Source organism: Cnephaeus nilssonii (genome assembly GCF_951640355.1).
Source record: "Cnephaeus nilssonii genome assembly, chromosome: 3".
NCBI classification, from domain to species: domain Eukaryota; kingdom Metazoa; phylum Chordata; class Mammalia; order Chiroptera; family Vespertilionidae; genus Cnephaeus; species Cnephaeus nilssonii.
The window spans coordinates 6,328,056-6,345,299 of NC_137074.1; the positions used below are offsets into that span (position 1 = coordinate 6,328,056).

General features: G+C 55.7%; 2 protein-coding genes across 2 annotated transcripts in view; both read left to right on the top strand.

The window, feature by feature from the left end:
- FAM3B (FAM3 metabolism regulating signaling molecule B) overlaps window positions 1-15,725 on the top strand; it is a gene marked incomplete at its 3' end in the record, with an annotated part of 34,633 nt that extends 18,908 nt beyond the window's left edge. Inside the window, exons 8-10 of the mRNA XM_079767255.1 lie at window positions 4,967-5,066; window positions 15,538-15,591; window positions 15,682-15,725. Of these exons, the coding sequence (XP_079623381.1) occupies window positions 4,967-5,066; window positions 15,538-15,591; window positions 15,682-15,725 (198 nt within the window). The remainder of the gene's footprint in view (window positions 1-4,966; window positions 5,067-15,537; window positions 15,592-15,681) is intronic.
- Window positions 11,554-17,244, top strand: part of MX2 (MX dynamin like GTPase 2) — a 32,383-nt gene continuing 26,692 nt past the window's right edge. The window contains exons 1-3 of the mRNA XM_079767216.1: window positions 11,554-11,688; window positions 15,682-15,985; window positions 16,478-16,670. Coding sequence (XP_079623342.1) covers window positions 15,725-15,985; window positions 16,478-16,670 — 454 coding nt within the window. The 5' untranslated portion in view covers window positions 11,554-11,688; window positions 15,682-15,724. The remainder of the gene's footprint in view (window positions 11,689-15,681; window positions 15,986-16,477; window positions 16,671-17,244) is intronic.

Genomic DNA, 17,244 nt, shown 5'->3' on the forward strand with positions numbered 1-17,244 from the left:
TACCTTGGTTGCGGGCACATCCCCAGTGTGGGGTGTGCAAGACGCAGCTGATCGATGTTTCTCTCTCATCAATGTTTCTAACTCTCTATAAAAAATCAATTAAAAATATTTTTTTAAAAAGTAGGAAATTCTCAAGCTAGCCAGTTTGGCTCAGTGGACAGAACGTTGGCCTGCAGACCAAAGGGTCTCGGGTTCGATTCCAGTCAAGGGCACGGACCTTGGTTGCAGGCTCCTCCCCTGGTCAGGGCATGTGCAGGAGACAACCAATGGATGTGTTTCTCTCACATCGATGTTTCGCTCTGTCTCTCCCTCTCTCTCCCACTCTCCCTAAAAATCAATGGAAAAATATTCTCCAGTGCGGATTAACAAAACAAAAAAGTAGGAAATTCTCAGTGGGCTGTTGAGACTGATTTTGCATCATGCTGGGGCATCACAGTCCTCTCTGCTGTGCCTCCGTGTGGGGAAAGGGACAGTGCTTACTGCTCATGGGGCTCAGAGACCACCGCGCCTGTGCGCAGAAGCATTTAAAGCAGTTGGGCACCAGCTCTAGCTGGTTTGGCTCACTGGATAGAGTGTCCGCCCTTGGACTGAAAGGTCCTGGGTTCGATTCGAGTGCCTCGGTTTCAGGCTCGATCCCCAGCCTGGTTGGGGCTTATGCTGGAGGCAACCAATTGATGTGTCTCTGTCACATCAATGTTTCTCTCTCTCTCCCCCTCCTTTTCACTTTCTAAAAATCAATGGATTAACAAAATAAAATAAAATAAAATAAAATAAGGGCAGGCACCAAACACTGGATAAATATAGCTTTCATTGTAACTTGTTCATGATTGACTTGAAGTCCTGTTATTTATCGAAGAAAAGTAAACAGCAAACAAATGGCATTCTCATGCATGAACTCCACGGCCTGTGAAAATCACAGCTGAGGCCTGGGGACTTGTCATGGATTTATGAGCTGACGCCTCTGGGGATGATGGCACAGCCTCTTTCAGACGGTGCTGCTCTCCGGAACCGGGGCCAAAACACCGGGGCTTCAGAAGCGAGGAGCTGGCTGCCTGCCTAGGGGGGAGACTTCCCACCCTTCCTGGGCGAAGGGGCTCCCTTCCTTGAGCTAAGAATTCAGAGAGGCAGAGATTTGCGTGTCCACAGGTTGCTTCTGACATCAGGCGAGGACACCTGGCCCCAGGCCCCTGCTTGCTCTGTCTGCATGGTGACGGGTCTGGGAAGGAAGACAGAAGCAGGTAGACCCAGCTGGCGTGGCTCCGTGGTTGAGCATTGACCTATGAACCAGGAGGTCAGGGTTCAATTCCAGGTCAGAGCACATGCCGGGGTTGCGGGCTCGATCCCCAATAGGGGGCGTGCAGGAGGCAGCCGATTAATGATGCTTCTCTCCGTCTCTCCCTCTCCCTCTCCCTCTCCCTCTCCCTCTCCCTCTCCCTCTCCCTCTCCCTCTCCCTTCCTCTCTGAAATCAATGAAAATATTTTTAGAAAAAAACAGAAGCAGATGGGCGGCGGGGCCTGCTATTGGCAGGACCGCCGAGGTGGAGGAGAAGGGGGTTGGATGGGTGTGACCTCAGGGCAGCCACACAAACAGGTAACTCGTGACAGACGCCCAGGAGGAGCCCTAGCGCCCCCCTGACGCCCTGCAGTCGCCCTCTGAAGCTCGGAATCCCTGGGGATTTTAGCAGGCACCTAAAGGGCATGTTTTCTCCTTGTAACTCCCTGTGCCTCCTCACCCGGGCAGCCAGTCCTCCAGAACACGTCAGGAGCGTCTACCCGGGGCCCCTGCCCAGACCACACATTGCTAATGATCGGGTCCGGACACCCAGTGTGCTTGAGGCTCACGGGCTTGTCCTAACGAGTGAGCATTGCCTGGGCTCTGTGTGGTGGCTCTCCCCGGGCCCCACTGCCTGCACCTGCAGCGGGTGAGGGGAGCCAGGTGCGGCTGGGGGAGGGGCTTGGTGTCCAGGGTCAGGTTTGCGGGGGGCCACAGGTGATGCCGAACAAGCTGCTTCGCCTCTCTGGGCTTGCGTTTTCTGATCTGGGTAACGAAATGAAAGCTGGGTGATCCCTCAGCTGTGACGTGGGCATGGGCTCCACTTGCCCTTGACCTTCCTCAGGCTGCCTCTGTGGAGCGATCCAGGGCCACCTTCTCCTCCACCCCTTGCATGATCAGTACTGACCTGGCATCTTACGGATCTCCAGGCTTTATCTACCAGCTGTGTGGTCTTAGGCAAGTTACTTAACCTCTCTGTGCCTCAGGACCATCCCCTGTGGGGAAGGGGGAAGGACAGCCCCTATCATATGAGAGTCAATGAGGATGAAGTGAGAGCCACGTGTGGGGCTCAGCAAGGAACTGAACAGAGGGTCCAGTACCCCAGAGCAACCGGGCCTTTCAGAGCTTTCCGGCTCCTTCCAACTGCCCCCCCCCCACCCCCGCACCTGCCCTTCCCCACCTAAGCCTCCTTACACAACACCGGTGCCCAGGCCGCCTGAACTGGAACCCCAGAGGTGGGGCCTGGCAGGGGGATTCTGATGTACAGGGAGGGTGGACCTATTGCACTGATTTTCCTGAGAAAATGGAGGCCCTGTTTCCTGGACACATTCACATTCCCCCTTCAGAGCCCAGCCGGCTTTCTAATAGAAATTGACAAGTGGATCCTAAAATTCACATGGAAATTCAGGAGATCCAGATAGCCAAAACAATCCTGAGAAAGAAGAGCTACGTTGAGGACTCACACTGCCCAATTTCAGAACTCACTACAAAGCCGCAGTAATCAAGGCGGCGTGGTGCTGGCACACAGCACACATACGGACCCAGGGAATAGAACCCGGCGTCCGGAAATGAAACCTCACTGTTTTGGTCAATGATTTCGACAAGGGTGCCGAAACCACTGCGTGGGGAATGATGATGAGACAACTGGACACTCACATGCAAAAAAAAAAAAAAAAAAAATTTGGAGTCCTACCTCACACCATATGTTGAAATTAAGTCAGAATGGGTCAAATGACTAAATGCAGGAGCTAGAGCCATTAAACTTGTAGAAGAAAACATAGCTATAAATCTTTATGACCTTGAATTAGGCAATGGTTTCTTAGCTACAACACCAAAAGCATGAACAACAAAAAAAGAAAAAATAAATAAATTGCATTTCATTAAAGCTTTGGTGCATCAACAGACACCACACCAAAAGAAAAAAGAAAAAAAGTGAAGAGGAAGAAAAAAAATTGCAAATAAAGGACTTATACCCACAATGTATAAAGAACTCTTATGGCTCAATAATAAAAAACAAATAACCCAATTTTAAAGTGGGCAGAGATCTGAATGAACTTATCTTCAGGGGCCAATAAACACACAAGAAGATGCTTGTAATCAGCCACCAGGAAAATGCAAACGAAAGCCTCAATGAGATACCACCTCACCCTCACTAAGAGGGCTGCATTATCTAAAAAAAAAAAAAATCATAAGAAGTGTTAACAAGGATGTGGATAATTTAGAACCTTCAGACACTCTAGAAAAAAAATCTAATAATACTGCTGCTTTGGGAAATATTCTGGCTGTTCCTCAAAAAATTAAGCATATAGTTACCATGTGACCTAACAATCCCACTCCTAGATATACTGTAGGGTGAAACCAAGAGGGTGAAAACATGTTCACACAAAAACTTGTACACGAATGTGCATAGCAGCCTTATTCGTAAAAAACAAAAAAGTAGAAACAACCCACGAGTCTTATTAATATATAAAAATACATTTTTAAAAATGGGGTATAGCCATACCTGGAATATTATTCAGCCATGTAAAGAAATGAAGTACTGATACATGCTACAACATGGATGAACCTTGAAAACATGCTAAGCAAAGAAAACCAAACACAAAAGACCACATCCTGCTCATTTCATTAATATGAAATTTCTGGACTAGACAAAACCCATAGAGACAGAAAGTAGACTAGTGAGCGCCTAGGGCTGTGGGGGATGGGGAATGACTGCATATGGGTCTTTTTTCAAGTGAGGAAAATTCTCCAAAATTGACTACAATGGTTGCATATCTGTGAATATACTAAAAACCATTGATGCGAACACTTGGGGTGTATTTTATAGTATGTAAATTATATGTCAAAGATGTTAAGTAAAAAAAAGATAGATAATTAGAATTCCAACATTTAGAATGCATATTCTTCCTTTTAAGCATTAAGTTAAGGCACTCCATTATCTGCGAAAGAATCCTATATAATAAAAGCATAGTATGCAAATTGTCCCCTTGACCAGGAGTTGTCCTGGAGTTAGACAAGGGGCCGGGCCAGCAGGGGGAAGGTAGGGAGGCCCCAGCTGGCAGCCGGCAGCCAGCAGCCTCTAGGGACCCTACCAATGCATGAATTTCGTGCACTGGGCCTCGAGGAGAAGAAATAAAGGACTAACACCGCATCAACAGGAACACACATGTGCTGAGCTAGGAATTCTGTAGTAACATATAGTCCTACCCCCAAAGAATGAAAACTACATGTTAGAGCGATGCTGTTCAATACAGCAGCTGCGAACCAAATTTGCATTTCACTTATTACATTTATTAAATTTGCATCACATTTATTAAAATTAAATAGATCTTAAAATTCAGTTCCTCACTCACCCTGGGCACATATCAAGTACTTGATAGCCAAGCATGGCTAGTGGATACTCTATTGGACAGTGTTGATCACAGAACATTAACATCATTGCAGAAAGTTCTGGAGCTTCATTAACACCTGGGTCACATTGTATTAGGAAGCACGTTGAGAGAAAAATCAAGTACCCAGATGTTATAGTAATAGTGATAAGAATAACACCAGCGTGGGTTGGGGCAAAATCCATTCTAGGAAGTGACTAATCCTAGAATGGAATTTTTCAGTTATAGGACTTTGCTCATAGAGGACACATTAAATACTTGTGGATTAGCAAGTAAATACAATTCTTTTCTTTCCTCTGCACAGATCAACCACTCTGATGATGCAAAGGACAGTGACTCGGGCTGGCCTGCAGAAGTACAGATAGAAGGCTGTGTACCGAAAGAGCCAACAGATAGAAGGCTGTGTACCGAAAGAGCCAAGCTAACCTTGTGCAGACTTAATAAATGTGTGTGTTTTTTTATAGACAAATGAATCAGGGACTGGCCCATGAATCTTATCCAACAGTCAATATTTGATTTTATGGGTTTTGTTGTCAACCAACCAATATTTGCTAATTGCATGAAATCTTGGCACACAGTATTTTCATGCCAATATTTACACAGTGAAAATATTAATGAGCAGGGAGACTGAGATGAATGGAAGTTGTTTAATGGAGGGGTTTAACCTGGAACGGAGAGCGCTGGGGCAAGTGACCCCTGCTTGTGAGTGTGTGGAGTTCTTTTATGCTCAGATCTAAGCTTGACCCTGTAGTCAGCTCTGCAGAGAGAAGGCCTTGGTCCCATGACCATCGAGCGCACCCTCTTATGGGACAGTCATCTCCTCGGGGAAGGAGCGACGGTCCGAGGGCCTGGCAAAGCTGCCCTGGTCAGCGCCGGTTGAGCCCTTGAACTCTTCCTGTGGGTCCGCGAGCTTCCTCTTTCCTTGGCAAACCTGGGCGCCTCCTGCCTTCGGCCACTGGGGGTGCAGGGTCACAGCCTCTGCCCTCCTGCGGGGGTGTCACTGCCAGAGCTGCGAGGGCATGGAGGGTCTGGCCTCAGGAGGACAACTGTCCACGCTGGGCCTTCCAGAAGGCGCATCGAGAGCCACGTAGCCGAGATTCGCACGCTCTGAGAAGCGAGTCCGATGATGCATCTGATTTGGGATTCAGACAATCGGGTCATGGCCAAGCGCTCATTCTAACCGTCTTTCCAAGCCTGGCTACCCGCAAAGCGAGGGGACTTGGGTGCCAGGCTAATGTCGCTTCTCTGAGCCCCTAGTTTCTCATGTGTAAGATGGAAGAATTAGGGTAGAAGAATGAGTCCAAGCATTTTTATCAGCAGAAATCCTTTTAAAAACATGGCAGCACGTGGCACCCTGGATTTCAGCATCCTGGCCATATCAAACCACCCCATCTCAATGGCTTGCAACAGCACTGATTTCCCCCTCGAGTAGCTACACCTGGGCCACGGGGCAGCTGCGGTGGGCCCTGAGCACTCCGCCAGGCCGGAGGCGGGTCCTGTCAGGCACAGAAGCCAGAGTGCAGAACGCACATGCCCAGGGCTCTTGCCAGGGCTCCGTGCGAGCCCCACCTCCTCACACCTGTTGCCCAGGCCCAGCCCAGGGCGTGCCCACAGTGTGGCAGTGGGTGCGGTAAACATCTGATGCAGGAATACAATGACTGTGGGGGTTTTACTTTCCTTAGCATTCATTGGATGCTGAATTTACTCCCGGGCCATCGTTTTTTGTTTCTTCGACTTCTCCTGGGGCATCTTTTTCTGCTCTGCTACCTCCTCTGCTAGTCCAGGAACCACCTGCTCTTTCTCAGTGGGATCCTCTCGGGGCGGCAGGGAGAGCTCGTGTGGGTTCATCCGCCCATGAGCTCTGGAAGGTGGGAGCTTTGCTCACCCGGATGTGCTCAATGACATCTAAACCCGCAGGTCCAGCGTTGCTCTCCGCATTGTTAAGCTCGTGCAGCAAAGATTCAACTCCCTTTCTGGGCCACCAAAACTGGCCCGCCCCCCTGTTTGGCCCGGGCACACCCACCAGCTCCTCCATCGTCACGACAGAATGGCACCCATTGCTTCTGAAAAGTGACATCCTTCAGAGACTTGGTGGTGCGGATATGCATACCCTGATGGCCTGGCCAGCTTCACCGGGGATCTGCAGGGGTTTGTGGGGTTTTCTGGGTCAAGCGAAGAGTGAACCATTATTAGAAGTCTCCTCTGGCCATTCGGGAAGAGCAGGAATACAAGGCCGAGGAAGGGGCTGCTGGCTGCCTGGCCTGGAAAGTGGGCCCTCAGGAGCTGGGGCCCCTCCCCGCAGGGCAGTCTGCAGACCAACGCCTGAGACCTTGGTTCAGGCTCCAGGTGAATTACATTTTGTCGCCCCAAAATTCTAACCCCCAGCACCTCCAAATGTGACCTTATTCAGAAATAAGGTCATTGCATTGTAAAGAGTGAGAGTAGGGTGGCCCCTGGGCCAATATAATTAGTGTCCTCCTTACTAAAAGGGGAAATTTGGACACACATACAGGGACAAGGCCACGTGAAGATGAAGGCAGAGATGGGGTGTTGCTTCGACAGCCAGGGAACCCAAAGATGGCCCGCAGCCAGCAGGCGCTGGGGGAGGGTGGACCGGAGTCTCCCTGGAGCCTTCAGAGGGAGCTCGGCCCTGCGCACGCCTGCGTCTTAGACCTCTGGCCTTAAAAAGCGTGAGAATAAATGTCCACTGGCTGTCTCCGCCGCTCAGATTCTGGTGCGTTTACAGCAGTCAGGACACTAGATCATTTTCTTTACGTTGTAAACTCTTAAGTGCACAAAGGATTCCTGTATTTCAAAAGGGGGGTGGGGGGGGGCCGGATCTTTTTATTTACTCCAGCTGAAATGACTACACTTTCACAGCAGTGTTGTCTTCATTCAGTGGTGGGCAAACTCATTAGTCAACAGAGCCAAATATCAACAGCACAACGATTGAAATGTCTTTTGAGCGCCAAATTCTTTAAACTTAAACTTATTCTAACACCACTTCTTCAACATAGACTCGCCCAGGCCGTGGTATTTTGTGGAAGAGCCACACTCAAGGGGCCAAAGAGCCGCATGTGGCTCGCGAGCCGCAGTTTGCCGACTTAATTCACTGTGAAGCCGTGGAGCACTCCCAGCCAGCCTGCCCAGGTTCCTGCCTGGGCTGGGCCCTCCTGTGACACCTCCAGCGCCTCCGCTGCCACTGCCCCTCTCCCTGGTGCGACCCCTAGGACCCCAACCCCTATGTGGGCACGGGACTCTGAGTGGCCGGGCCCTGCTTCCCACCTCCCTGGGCACTGGGCACTGGGCGCTGAGACTGTCGTTCCTGGGCCCGGCACTAGGGGGAGCTCTGCCCGAGGCCACCTGCTGCTCAGGCAAAGCCTGGAACACAGCAAACAACAGAGACCCTTACAAAGCCGTCTCCCTGGGTCGTGGCCGTGGCGACCCTTCTTTTCCAGGTTTGCGCCTTCTGCCTAAATGTTCCTTGTATCCCGTTAAACACACGTGATCAGGAGGCTGGCCTCCACAACGTGAACGGTTTTGAGAGTTCTCGGCTGCGTTGCTGGCGTGTGGTTCAGACGCTGTTCCCGCTACTTCTTAAATTCTTTTTTTTTTTAATATATTATATTGATTTTTCACAGAGAGGAAGGGAGAGGGATAGAGAGTCAGAAACATCGATGAGAGAGAAACATCGATCAGCTGCCTCCTGCACACCTCCCACTGGGGATGTGTCCGCAGCCACGGCACATGCCCTTGACCAGAATCGAACCCGGGACCCTTCAGTCCACAGACCGACGCTCTATCCACTGAGCCAAACCGGTTTTGGCTCCCGCTACTTCTTTCAGCAGGTGGCCTCTGACGTTCCTGAACACTGCCAGGCGCCATCCGCATCACCCCTGCTGGAGCCTCTGCCTGCAGAGCCTGGGGACCACTGACGGGGTGAGGGTGTCCCCCCAGCTCCGCTCTGGGCCCGCCCCTTACTGGGAAGCCCTTTGGGCAGGAGTCAGGGTGGGAAGCAATCTCCTTTCTGGGCTCCCGGACCCCTGAGCGGCCCACTGGATGGACAGCCTGAGGCCCTGGGAGGCTGGAGCTGCACAGAGCAGGGGTGGGGGCTGGGCGGAGCGGACAGGAAGCGACAGCGACCGTCAGGGCAGTGAAACTACTCCGGATGATGCTGTGACGGTGGCCACATGTTTTTACTTTTAAAAAAAATAGATGTTGACTAATTTTTAGAGAGAGAGAGAAAGGGGGAGGGATAGAGAGATAGAGCAATGATGAGAAACATCGATCGGCTGCCTCCCGCACGCCCCGTCCTGGGAATTGAGCCTGCCACCCCGGCATGTGCCCTGACGGGGAATCGAACGACACTCAACCACTGAGTCACACCAGCCAGGCAGTGGCCACATGTTTTTGCAAACTGGGGGGACTCTGGGCAATGGTGATGAGTCACTGAGGGCCAGAGAATGTGGCAAGCGTCCTGCCCCGGGGCTGCTGACAGGGAGGCTGTGCGTGTGGGAGGGCAGGGGCTGTGCAGGGAAATCTCTGTGCCTTCCGCTCAGTTTTGCAGTGAACCGAAACTGAGCTAAAAAATAAAGTCTGTTATCAGAGGAAAAGTGCGGCAAGCCCCGAGTCCCCCACCCCAGGGCAGGCAGAGCTGGTGAGGTTTCCCCCCCCTCCCCCCACAGAGGGCTGCAGACCCCCTCCCCGTGCGGGTTCGAGGGAGAGCACGGGGCGGGGCTGGGAGCACCTGCTTCCACAGAGGGAGGGGCCAGGGCCTGGGGAGACAGTCATCTCCCGACCCCTCTCCGTGCTTTTGTCACCAAGATCCCTGGACGTTGGACACCACAACATTGACAGCAGAGCTTGTGCTTGACCGAGGGTGCCACCAGCTGAGACACCCCCACCCCTGAGTGGGCCCTGGTCTCACTGTAGCCAAAGGCACGGGCACTGCCAGCCCCCAAGCCAGTCTCCGGGGGGCGCCATTCAGGAGGGCTGACAAGACCTTACCAGCCTGTGATGGCCGTGGTGACCCCCACTGGAGCAGGTGGGCACAGAGAGCGAGGGGTCAGTGAGCGTGGACCCCGACGTGCCCTCTCTGCCACTGTGCCCGGCTGGAGCAAACACCCACCGCTGAGATCTCTCGCCCGCCCACAGGACTCCAGGTCCCCTCCGCCTGGTTCATCCAGGACACGTTTGCCAGGTCGCCTTTGTGCGCTGAGAGCGCAGACTGGGAAGGAGAGGCCCTTTGAGGGCTGCGCTGTGGCTCAGGTGGCCGGGGCTTGTGGACACACGGGGCAGACCGCCCTGCACGCCGATGCTGCGTGTGGTGTGGTGTTCCTTCCCGGGCTTGTCACCCGCATCAGCAAGGACCCCGCGTGCCGTGTGAGTGTGCAGGGACTTGTCCCTCCTGGAGGGGCCGCCGGGCAAGGGAAGTGCTTGGGGGGGACGACTGTTTGGGGGGGCAGGGAGGGTCCCCAGGTGTGCTTGTGAAGCTGGCATCACTCTGTCCAGCTTCCCGGGTGCCCTCTGTTAGAAAAAGAAACAGGCCCCAGGGGGTCACTAGCGCTCAGCCCACGGCACCAGACGGAGCCTTCGCACCCAATCTCACCGCAGTTCTGGGGTGTCCTGGGCAGCAGTGAGGGCATCTGCCTGAGAGACCCCTGCAGCCCCCCAAAGACAGACGTGGCGATCCCCACGCCCTTCTCCCGCCCCTTCTGTCTGCGGAGCCGTCCATTCCGTGCAGCCACCGGGAGCTCCTTTCTGCCCGCGAGGCGGCTGCCGCCCATGCACGAACCCTTAGGTGAAGCCCACTTGACGTTCCCGTTCCCTCAGTTGGGTTTGGGGTTTGGGGTTTGGACACTGTCTTTCCTGGAGCCGTCCTGTCCGCCCCTGGGACTCTGGTCCCTCCGGGGAGGCCAGGACAGCACTGGATCCTGCAGGCCAGACCGCGACGACTCCCCGTGGCTCCTGAGCCAGGGCTTTAGCTGTTTGTAAGCCCCTGAGTGCCTCAAGGGCTCCAGTGGGGGAGAGCCCGGGTCTCCCCACTCCCCGCACAGAGGGGACAGCCCGGGTCTCCCCACTCCCCGCACAGAGGGAAGCGTTTGGGACGAGGGGGCGGGACCCCCTGCCTTTTGGCAGACGAAGTACCTGGAGACTAGCCGGCAGGCAGGCTCCGGCAGAGTTAGGGTTGGGGTTGGGGTTGGAGTTCCTGGCCTGGAGCCCGGGTCAGGCCTGGGCCCCGCCCTTTCCCGGTCCAACCGCAGGAGCCCGAACTCTCTCGGGAACCGTCCCTAAAGGGGAAGCCAACGCAGCACGCGGGGCTGTGCTGCCGATCTGCGCACTTCCCCTGTGCGGGCATGGAGCCCTTACCCCCCACCGCCCGGAGAAGGTGGCCGAGGGGGACCTCTGTCTGGTGGGTCCAGGCATGACGCCAGCAGGACGGCTCAGAGCTGTCAGAGCATGTACTTGAGTGAACGTCCCGTCCCGCGAGGTCCCGAATGGAGCCCACAACCAGGGGCTTTTAAATTCACTAGAAGAAACCAGTCAAACGCAGTTCCTCGGCGGCCTGGCCGCATGCTGGTGCTCCGTGACCTCCGAACAGGGGATTTCCACCTTCGCAGAAAGTGTCCTGGACGTCCCTGCTCTAAGTCCCGGGGGCAGCCTCCTCCGAAAACTTGTTAGCAATGCAGATGATGGACCCCGCCCTGGAGCCCAGCATCCGGCCGGTGGGGGGCGAAGCGGGGCGGGGGGGGGGGGGGGGCGGGCGGCCGGGCCCTCTCAGTTCACAGGCTCCCCGCTTCCGGGGGGATTCATCAGAGTCCCCACCCCCCCACCCCTCCCGGAACCCATCCATTCTTCAGTTTCGTTTCTGTGGCCGTCAGCGTCATTTCTGTGGTTTCGTTTCTCTGGCTGTTGGTGAAGGAAAAGGTCGGGAGAGGAGTGGCTCACCCACCAAATAAAGGGAAGCGTCGGAAGAGAGAGGGCTGATCCGAGGAGTCTCCGTCCTGACGTCGTGAAGGCTCACAGGTGAGGGCCGCGGGCGGGAGGGCTGCCTTAGCTTGTCTGGAGGATTTCCTGGAAACCGGGCTGGTGCCCTAGGCAGGAGCCAAACAGATAAGCTTCTGATGCTGCCCTTGTGTCGCTCACTGAGACCCGTGTAGACGTGTTGACGCTGGAAAGGAGTGGCTGCTGGGGGAGCCCCTGGGGGCCCCCCTTCCAGAATCTGGCTGAAGGTGCTGCGGCCAGGAAGGGGTGGCTTTTGGGTTGGGGCTTTGTGCAGTTGTGCGGTGCGATCCTGTGATTTATGATAAGAAAGAGACGAGAAGGAGGCTGACTGCAGGCACCACGCTGCCCGCTTCATCCCCACAGTTAAGGCTCCCGGACTGAGGACTTGAAAGTTGCTAAGAGAAGATCTTACAAGTCCTCATCACAAGAAAAAAGCAGAGGTTGTGACCGTGTGTGGGGATGGAGGTTAGCTAGACTTACTGGTACCGTGGTCACCTGTCGGAAGCCGCCCTTGTCTTCACTAGCAGAGAGGTGTGGACGAGGAACCCGGAAGGCTGGGGACCTTGAGCTCGGACAGGTCAGAGCTCTGCCCCCACTGTCTAGTCGAGACAATGGGAGCTGAAGCAACTTCCACCTTTTAGTCTTACGTAAATCCTTGCCGATGGGCTATCTTCAAGCTGTTACTGGAAATTGCCTGTCTAAGGGCTATAGGTGGATCCCAAACCTGAATAAAAGGGATGGCAAGGCCAGAGCAAAGCGAAGTCCTCCCTCTTGAGCTGGGCTCCCGCCTGGCCCCCAATATTCCCAAATTAATATTTTCTAGTCTCTTTCATTTGCGTGCGGCCTCCTCCAAAACCCGAACCCTGAACCACGCGGGACGTGGGGGGGATCACATTCACAACTGGCAGCCCAACGTCGGGGGGGGGGGGGGGCGGGTACACTACAGTGATCATTTCACAATAGATACAAATATTGGGGGGGGGGGGAAGAAATACAGTCTATGTTTTGGTCTTTGTTTCCGTTCCTGTCACCGAACTCCTGAGTGCTGAGAGTGCTGGGGCTGATGGGGTTCTGTCTGGGCTGCACCTGCAGTGGGCTGGTCGCCTGGGAACAAGCCCTGTGACTGGGGAGTTGGAACTTTTAGCTGCACCCCAACCTCCAGGCAGGGGAGCTCATTCACCAATGGATGGTGGATGGTCGATGATTGCACCAATCTCCTCCTTAAAAACCCCAAAGGACAGGGTTCAGGGTTCGGAGAGCTCCCTGGCTGGTGAACTTGTGGAAGTCTGGGGAGGGCAGCGAATCTGGAGAGGGCGTGGCGGGCTGGTGCCTCTCCCATGCCGGGCCCTGTGTGGCTCTCCATGCGCTGTTCCTGAGTTACGTCCTTCTATGATAAGCCAGTGATCTGTAAGTACCGTGTTTCTCTGGGTTCTGTGAGCCCCTGTAGCAAGTTGTTCAGAACCAAGGATGGGGTCCTCGGACCTCTGATCCAGAGCCAGTTGGTCAGAAACACAGGTGACAACCTGGCCCTGCCCTTGGCGTCAGAAGTGGATGGGGGTGGGGGTGGGGGAGATGGGCAGGAACAGTCTTGTGGGATCCAGTGCTGTCTCCAGGCAGAGAGCATTAATGCCATGCGGGGGCGGGGGGGTAGGGTGCAAGGAGGGGGACACACGTGGGTGTTGGTGTCAGATCGGAGCCCCGTGGCCTGGTCTCCGGATTCAGGAGCCCGCCGCTGTGGTGCTGGAGGCACAGCCACCTCAGAGATGGGCTGGAAAACTCGCTCTCCTGAGGAAAGAGGCACTGACTTCTGTGTCCAATGATTACGCCTTCAGATTTTTACTTAGAGACACTGATGCCAGGTCTCCCCAGCAAACAGTGGCATTTGGGGGGAGCAGGTTAGGTCTAAACCCTGGAAGGTTAGTGTCCTGGGACTCCCGTGCCATGGCTCAGCGGCTTACACATGGAAACCTGCTGTCTGTCTCCCAGCTCTGCAGGCTGGACGTGGGAGACCGAGGTGCGGGTGGGCTGCCTCCTGCGACGCCGTAGAGTCCTCCCTGTCTCTTCCAGCGGCCGGCCTTTGCCAAGTCCTGGGCGCTATTTAGGGAACTATCTCCAGGTGCGGGCCACTCGGTCACCCATGACACCCGATTCGGGCAGATCTTACGGGAGCGTGGCCGTTAGCTGCTCCCTGCCCTTCCCAGAGGAGCCCGGGGTCAGGCCAGTGGTCGGCAAACTCATTAGTCAGCAGAGCCAAATATCAACAGTACAACAATTGAAATTTCTTTGGAGAGCCAAATTTTTTAAACTTAAACGTCTTCTAACGCCACTTCTTCAACATAGACTCGCCCAGGCCGTGGTATTTTGTGGAAGAGCCACACTCAAGGGGCCAAAGAGCCGCATGTGGCTCGAGAGCCGCAGTTTGCCGACCACGGGGTTAGGCAGTCACATCTTCCTTCCTCTCCCTGGAAACGAGGATGACACCTCGGCAGCCGGGTTTTGTTGTTGTTATTCTGCCGGGAGGGGAAACGGATTCCTATTAGTAGGAAAGGAGGCAAACTGTCCTCACAGGCCTGCCCGAGAGGTCAAGGTCGAGAGGTCGAGGTCGTACAGCTTCCACAGAGACGCCCCGCCCCGTCAGGGGAGGGGATGTTGTTAATTCATGGCAGTTCTCTCTGCTTAGCGAACTGGGTGGGGGCCCTCAGCCGACCTGGGCCGGGCATGTCTGGAGGCCAGACAGGCCTGGGAGTGCATGCGGGGTGCTGGGATTCAGGCCTCTCAGACCCACCAAGACTCCTCGGGGACCAGTGAAGCCTGTGGGAAGCTCAAAACACAAAATAGTAAAAAAGATAAAATTAAAAAATAAAAAAAAATCCAAAGGCCGAGGCCCGGGAGGAGGGCGGTGTTCCAGACGGCATTTCTGAAATCCGCCTGCCACAGAGGGTGGACGGTTGGAATGGCTTTACTGTTCCCTCTTATCAAAGTGAGCCTGTTCCCTGGCATCCAAGGCTGTGGCCTTCCGCCGGGGACCGCATCCCAGTAGCCTGACTTGTCTGACCTCCCTGCGCATCTCACATGAAACCCGGGACGGTGTGACTGAGGGAGCGGAGCGAGCACCTGTCTGGGCCCTCGAGGAGCATAAGGAGCGCTAAGCATGCCCGGCCGCTGGGACTCCGCCTGACCCCTCCTGGAGGCAGTACACAGGCCCCCCCGCCTGCAGCCCAGGGCAGCGGCCTGAGCAGGGGCGCCCTCGGCCTCACAGGGAGCCAGCCCTGCCACACCTCGATCTTGGACTCCAGCCTCCAGACCGGGAGGGAACGCACCCTGTTGTTGGGCCCGGTCTGTGCTCTTTGTGGCGGCCGCCCCGACGGACAGTGCACGAGGCTGGGGCAGCTCCAAGTGCAGGACACTCAGGCTCTCTCTCGTGGGCTGGGGGAAGGGTTCTTGTCGAGAGTGGGCGGGGTCTGAGTCCTGACGTAACCAGTCCAGGCCCTTCCTGCCCTCCGTTTCTTGACGTGGGAAGTGCAGAAAAGCAGCCACCACGTGGAGCTGTTGTCCAAACACAAGGAGCGTCTTCTCTTGGAGCGGTCCGTCTCAGAGCGGCCCTCCGGCACCAGCTGTTTCTGGCAGGGCTGCCTGGACCTGGCCGCAGGCCGCAGCACCCCTCCCGGGCTCCCCTGGGTCTGACCAGGCCTGGGTGACCATCAGTGGCGGGAGGGCAGGTGCTGGCTCCCAGGGGCCTGGGGGGTGCTGCCTCCCATCTCCCCACACCTAACGGTCCCCTGTTTGCTCCTGAGCCACAGGTGTCTCCACGTGGCAGGGGACATTCACTCTTCCAGGATAATGTGGAGCCCCCTGCCTCTCATCCCCAAGCCCTGGGGGCCCATGGAGACCCTACTCTCTATGCGGGGATCCTGGTCTCCCTGAGTCTGTGTGTAGAGGGAAGCGGGGGGCTGTGCTGGGGCTGGCGAGGTGCAGCCTGGGCAACTTGGGGCCACCCTGTCTGTGTCCCTGCAGAGCTCGCCAAGAAGCACCTGCCGGCTCCCCTGGCCGTCAGCTGATGCCGAAAAGCCACAAGTCTGGGCAGCAGCCGAGGCACAACCCGCTCCCCTCCCCGCCCTCTCCAAAGGCAGAAATGAGTTTATTCCTGCAGCAGCCGTCGTCATTCAGCGCCCCAGCAGGACAAATGAGGTTTCCCCCCAACTTTATGGGTTCTCCCCAACTGGGAGAGAAGAACCCAGCCTTCCTCACCAAGAACTTCAACTTGATGACACTGAACCCTCAGGTGCCGGGAGAAACCAGGGGCCCTCAGACGACAAAGGTGAGTGGGAGGGAGAACGTTCTGGAAGGGCGCGTTCTAGCCACTAGCGGAGGAAGGACGGGGCTGTAGGGGAGACCTCCACCACCAGCGTCACAGCGGTGTCCCCAGCTCTGCAGACACAGCCCGCGAACACCAGGGACATTGCAGTCTCTGGGGCAGCGGCGACCTTCCTCGGCGTGCATCGGGGCTCCTGTTCCATGCTGTTCCATGTGTCAGGGTCTCCTTCCGGGAGCTTTTCCTCCAGCTCCTCCTGCCACCGTCACAATTGCGGACCCTCCCCCAGGGCCCAGGGCCCAGGGCCCAGGGCCCAGCTCCCCTCCTGCCCTGCCTGGGCACCTTCTCTCTGCTCGGTCAGGCCCCTCCACCCTCAGCTACATACCCCCGCTTCTGCAGAAGCAAAGCCTCCGTAGGAACAGAACCCAGGGGCTTCCTGTCTGCAGCAGATGGCCAAATTCGAGGCCAGGGGTGTGAACTCTGCTCTGCCCCTCCCAGGGGCTGGAGAACAACCTGTACAACCAGTACGAGGAGAAGGTGCGCCCCTGCATCGACCTCATCGACTCCCTGCGGGCCCTGGGCGTGGAGCAGGACCTGGCCCTGCCCGCCATCGCCGTCATCGGGGACCAGAGCTCGGGCAAGAGCTCCGTGCTGGAGGCGCTGTCGGGCGTCGCCCTTCCCAGAGGCAGCGGTAAGCACAGAGGGGCCACAAAGCATCTCTGGGTACCCGTGGTGTCAGACAGGCCACTGGAGGGCCCCCCGGGAGGGCAGCGCCTGCAGGCCCTGGATGGCTTAGGTCTGGAGTGCACAGCCTGGGTGGGGGAGAGGGGGCGGACAGGGACCACGCCAGCTGCCCCTAGGTTTCCAAGTCCACTGTCACGTGGCGATGGCTGTCGCTGGCCCTGTCAGTCCAGGTCCCGGGCCCTGCTGTTTCTCCCTTGCGGTCCAGGGAGTGTAGAGCATTTCTTCTTAGATCAAGTTGAATTTGTACGTTTCGGGCGACATGCGAAGTCCTTTTGAGGAATTTACTCAATGTTTAGAGAAGCGATTAGCCAGGATCATGTGTTTTCCTTTAAAAAAAATAAAAAGAAGCTGTTGTACAATTTAGTAAAATAATTGCAAATGGGGAAAGCAGGAGAGACAGTATCCTCAAAGTGGGTAGATGGAGGCCCCTCCTGGCCTCTCCCTGGCTCCTGGCTCCCACCAGCACTGCCGTAGCCAGACCCCAGCAGACCCAGGGGCTAGGAGGCACCAATGTCACCCCA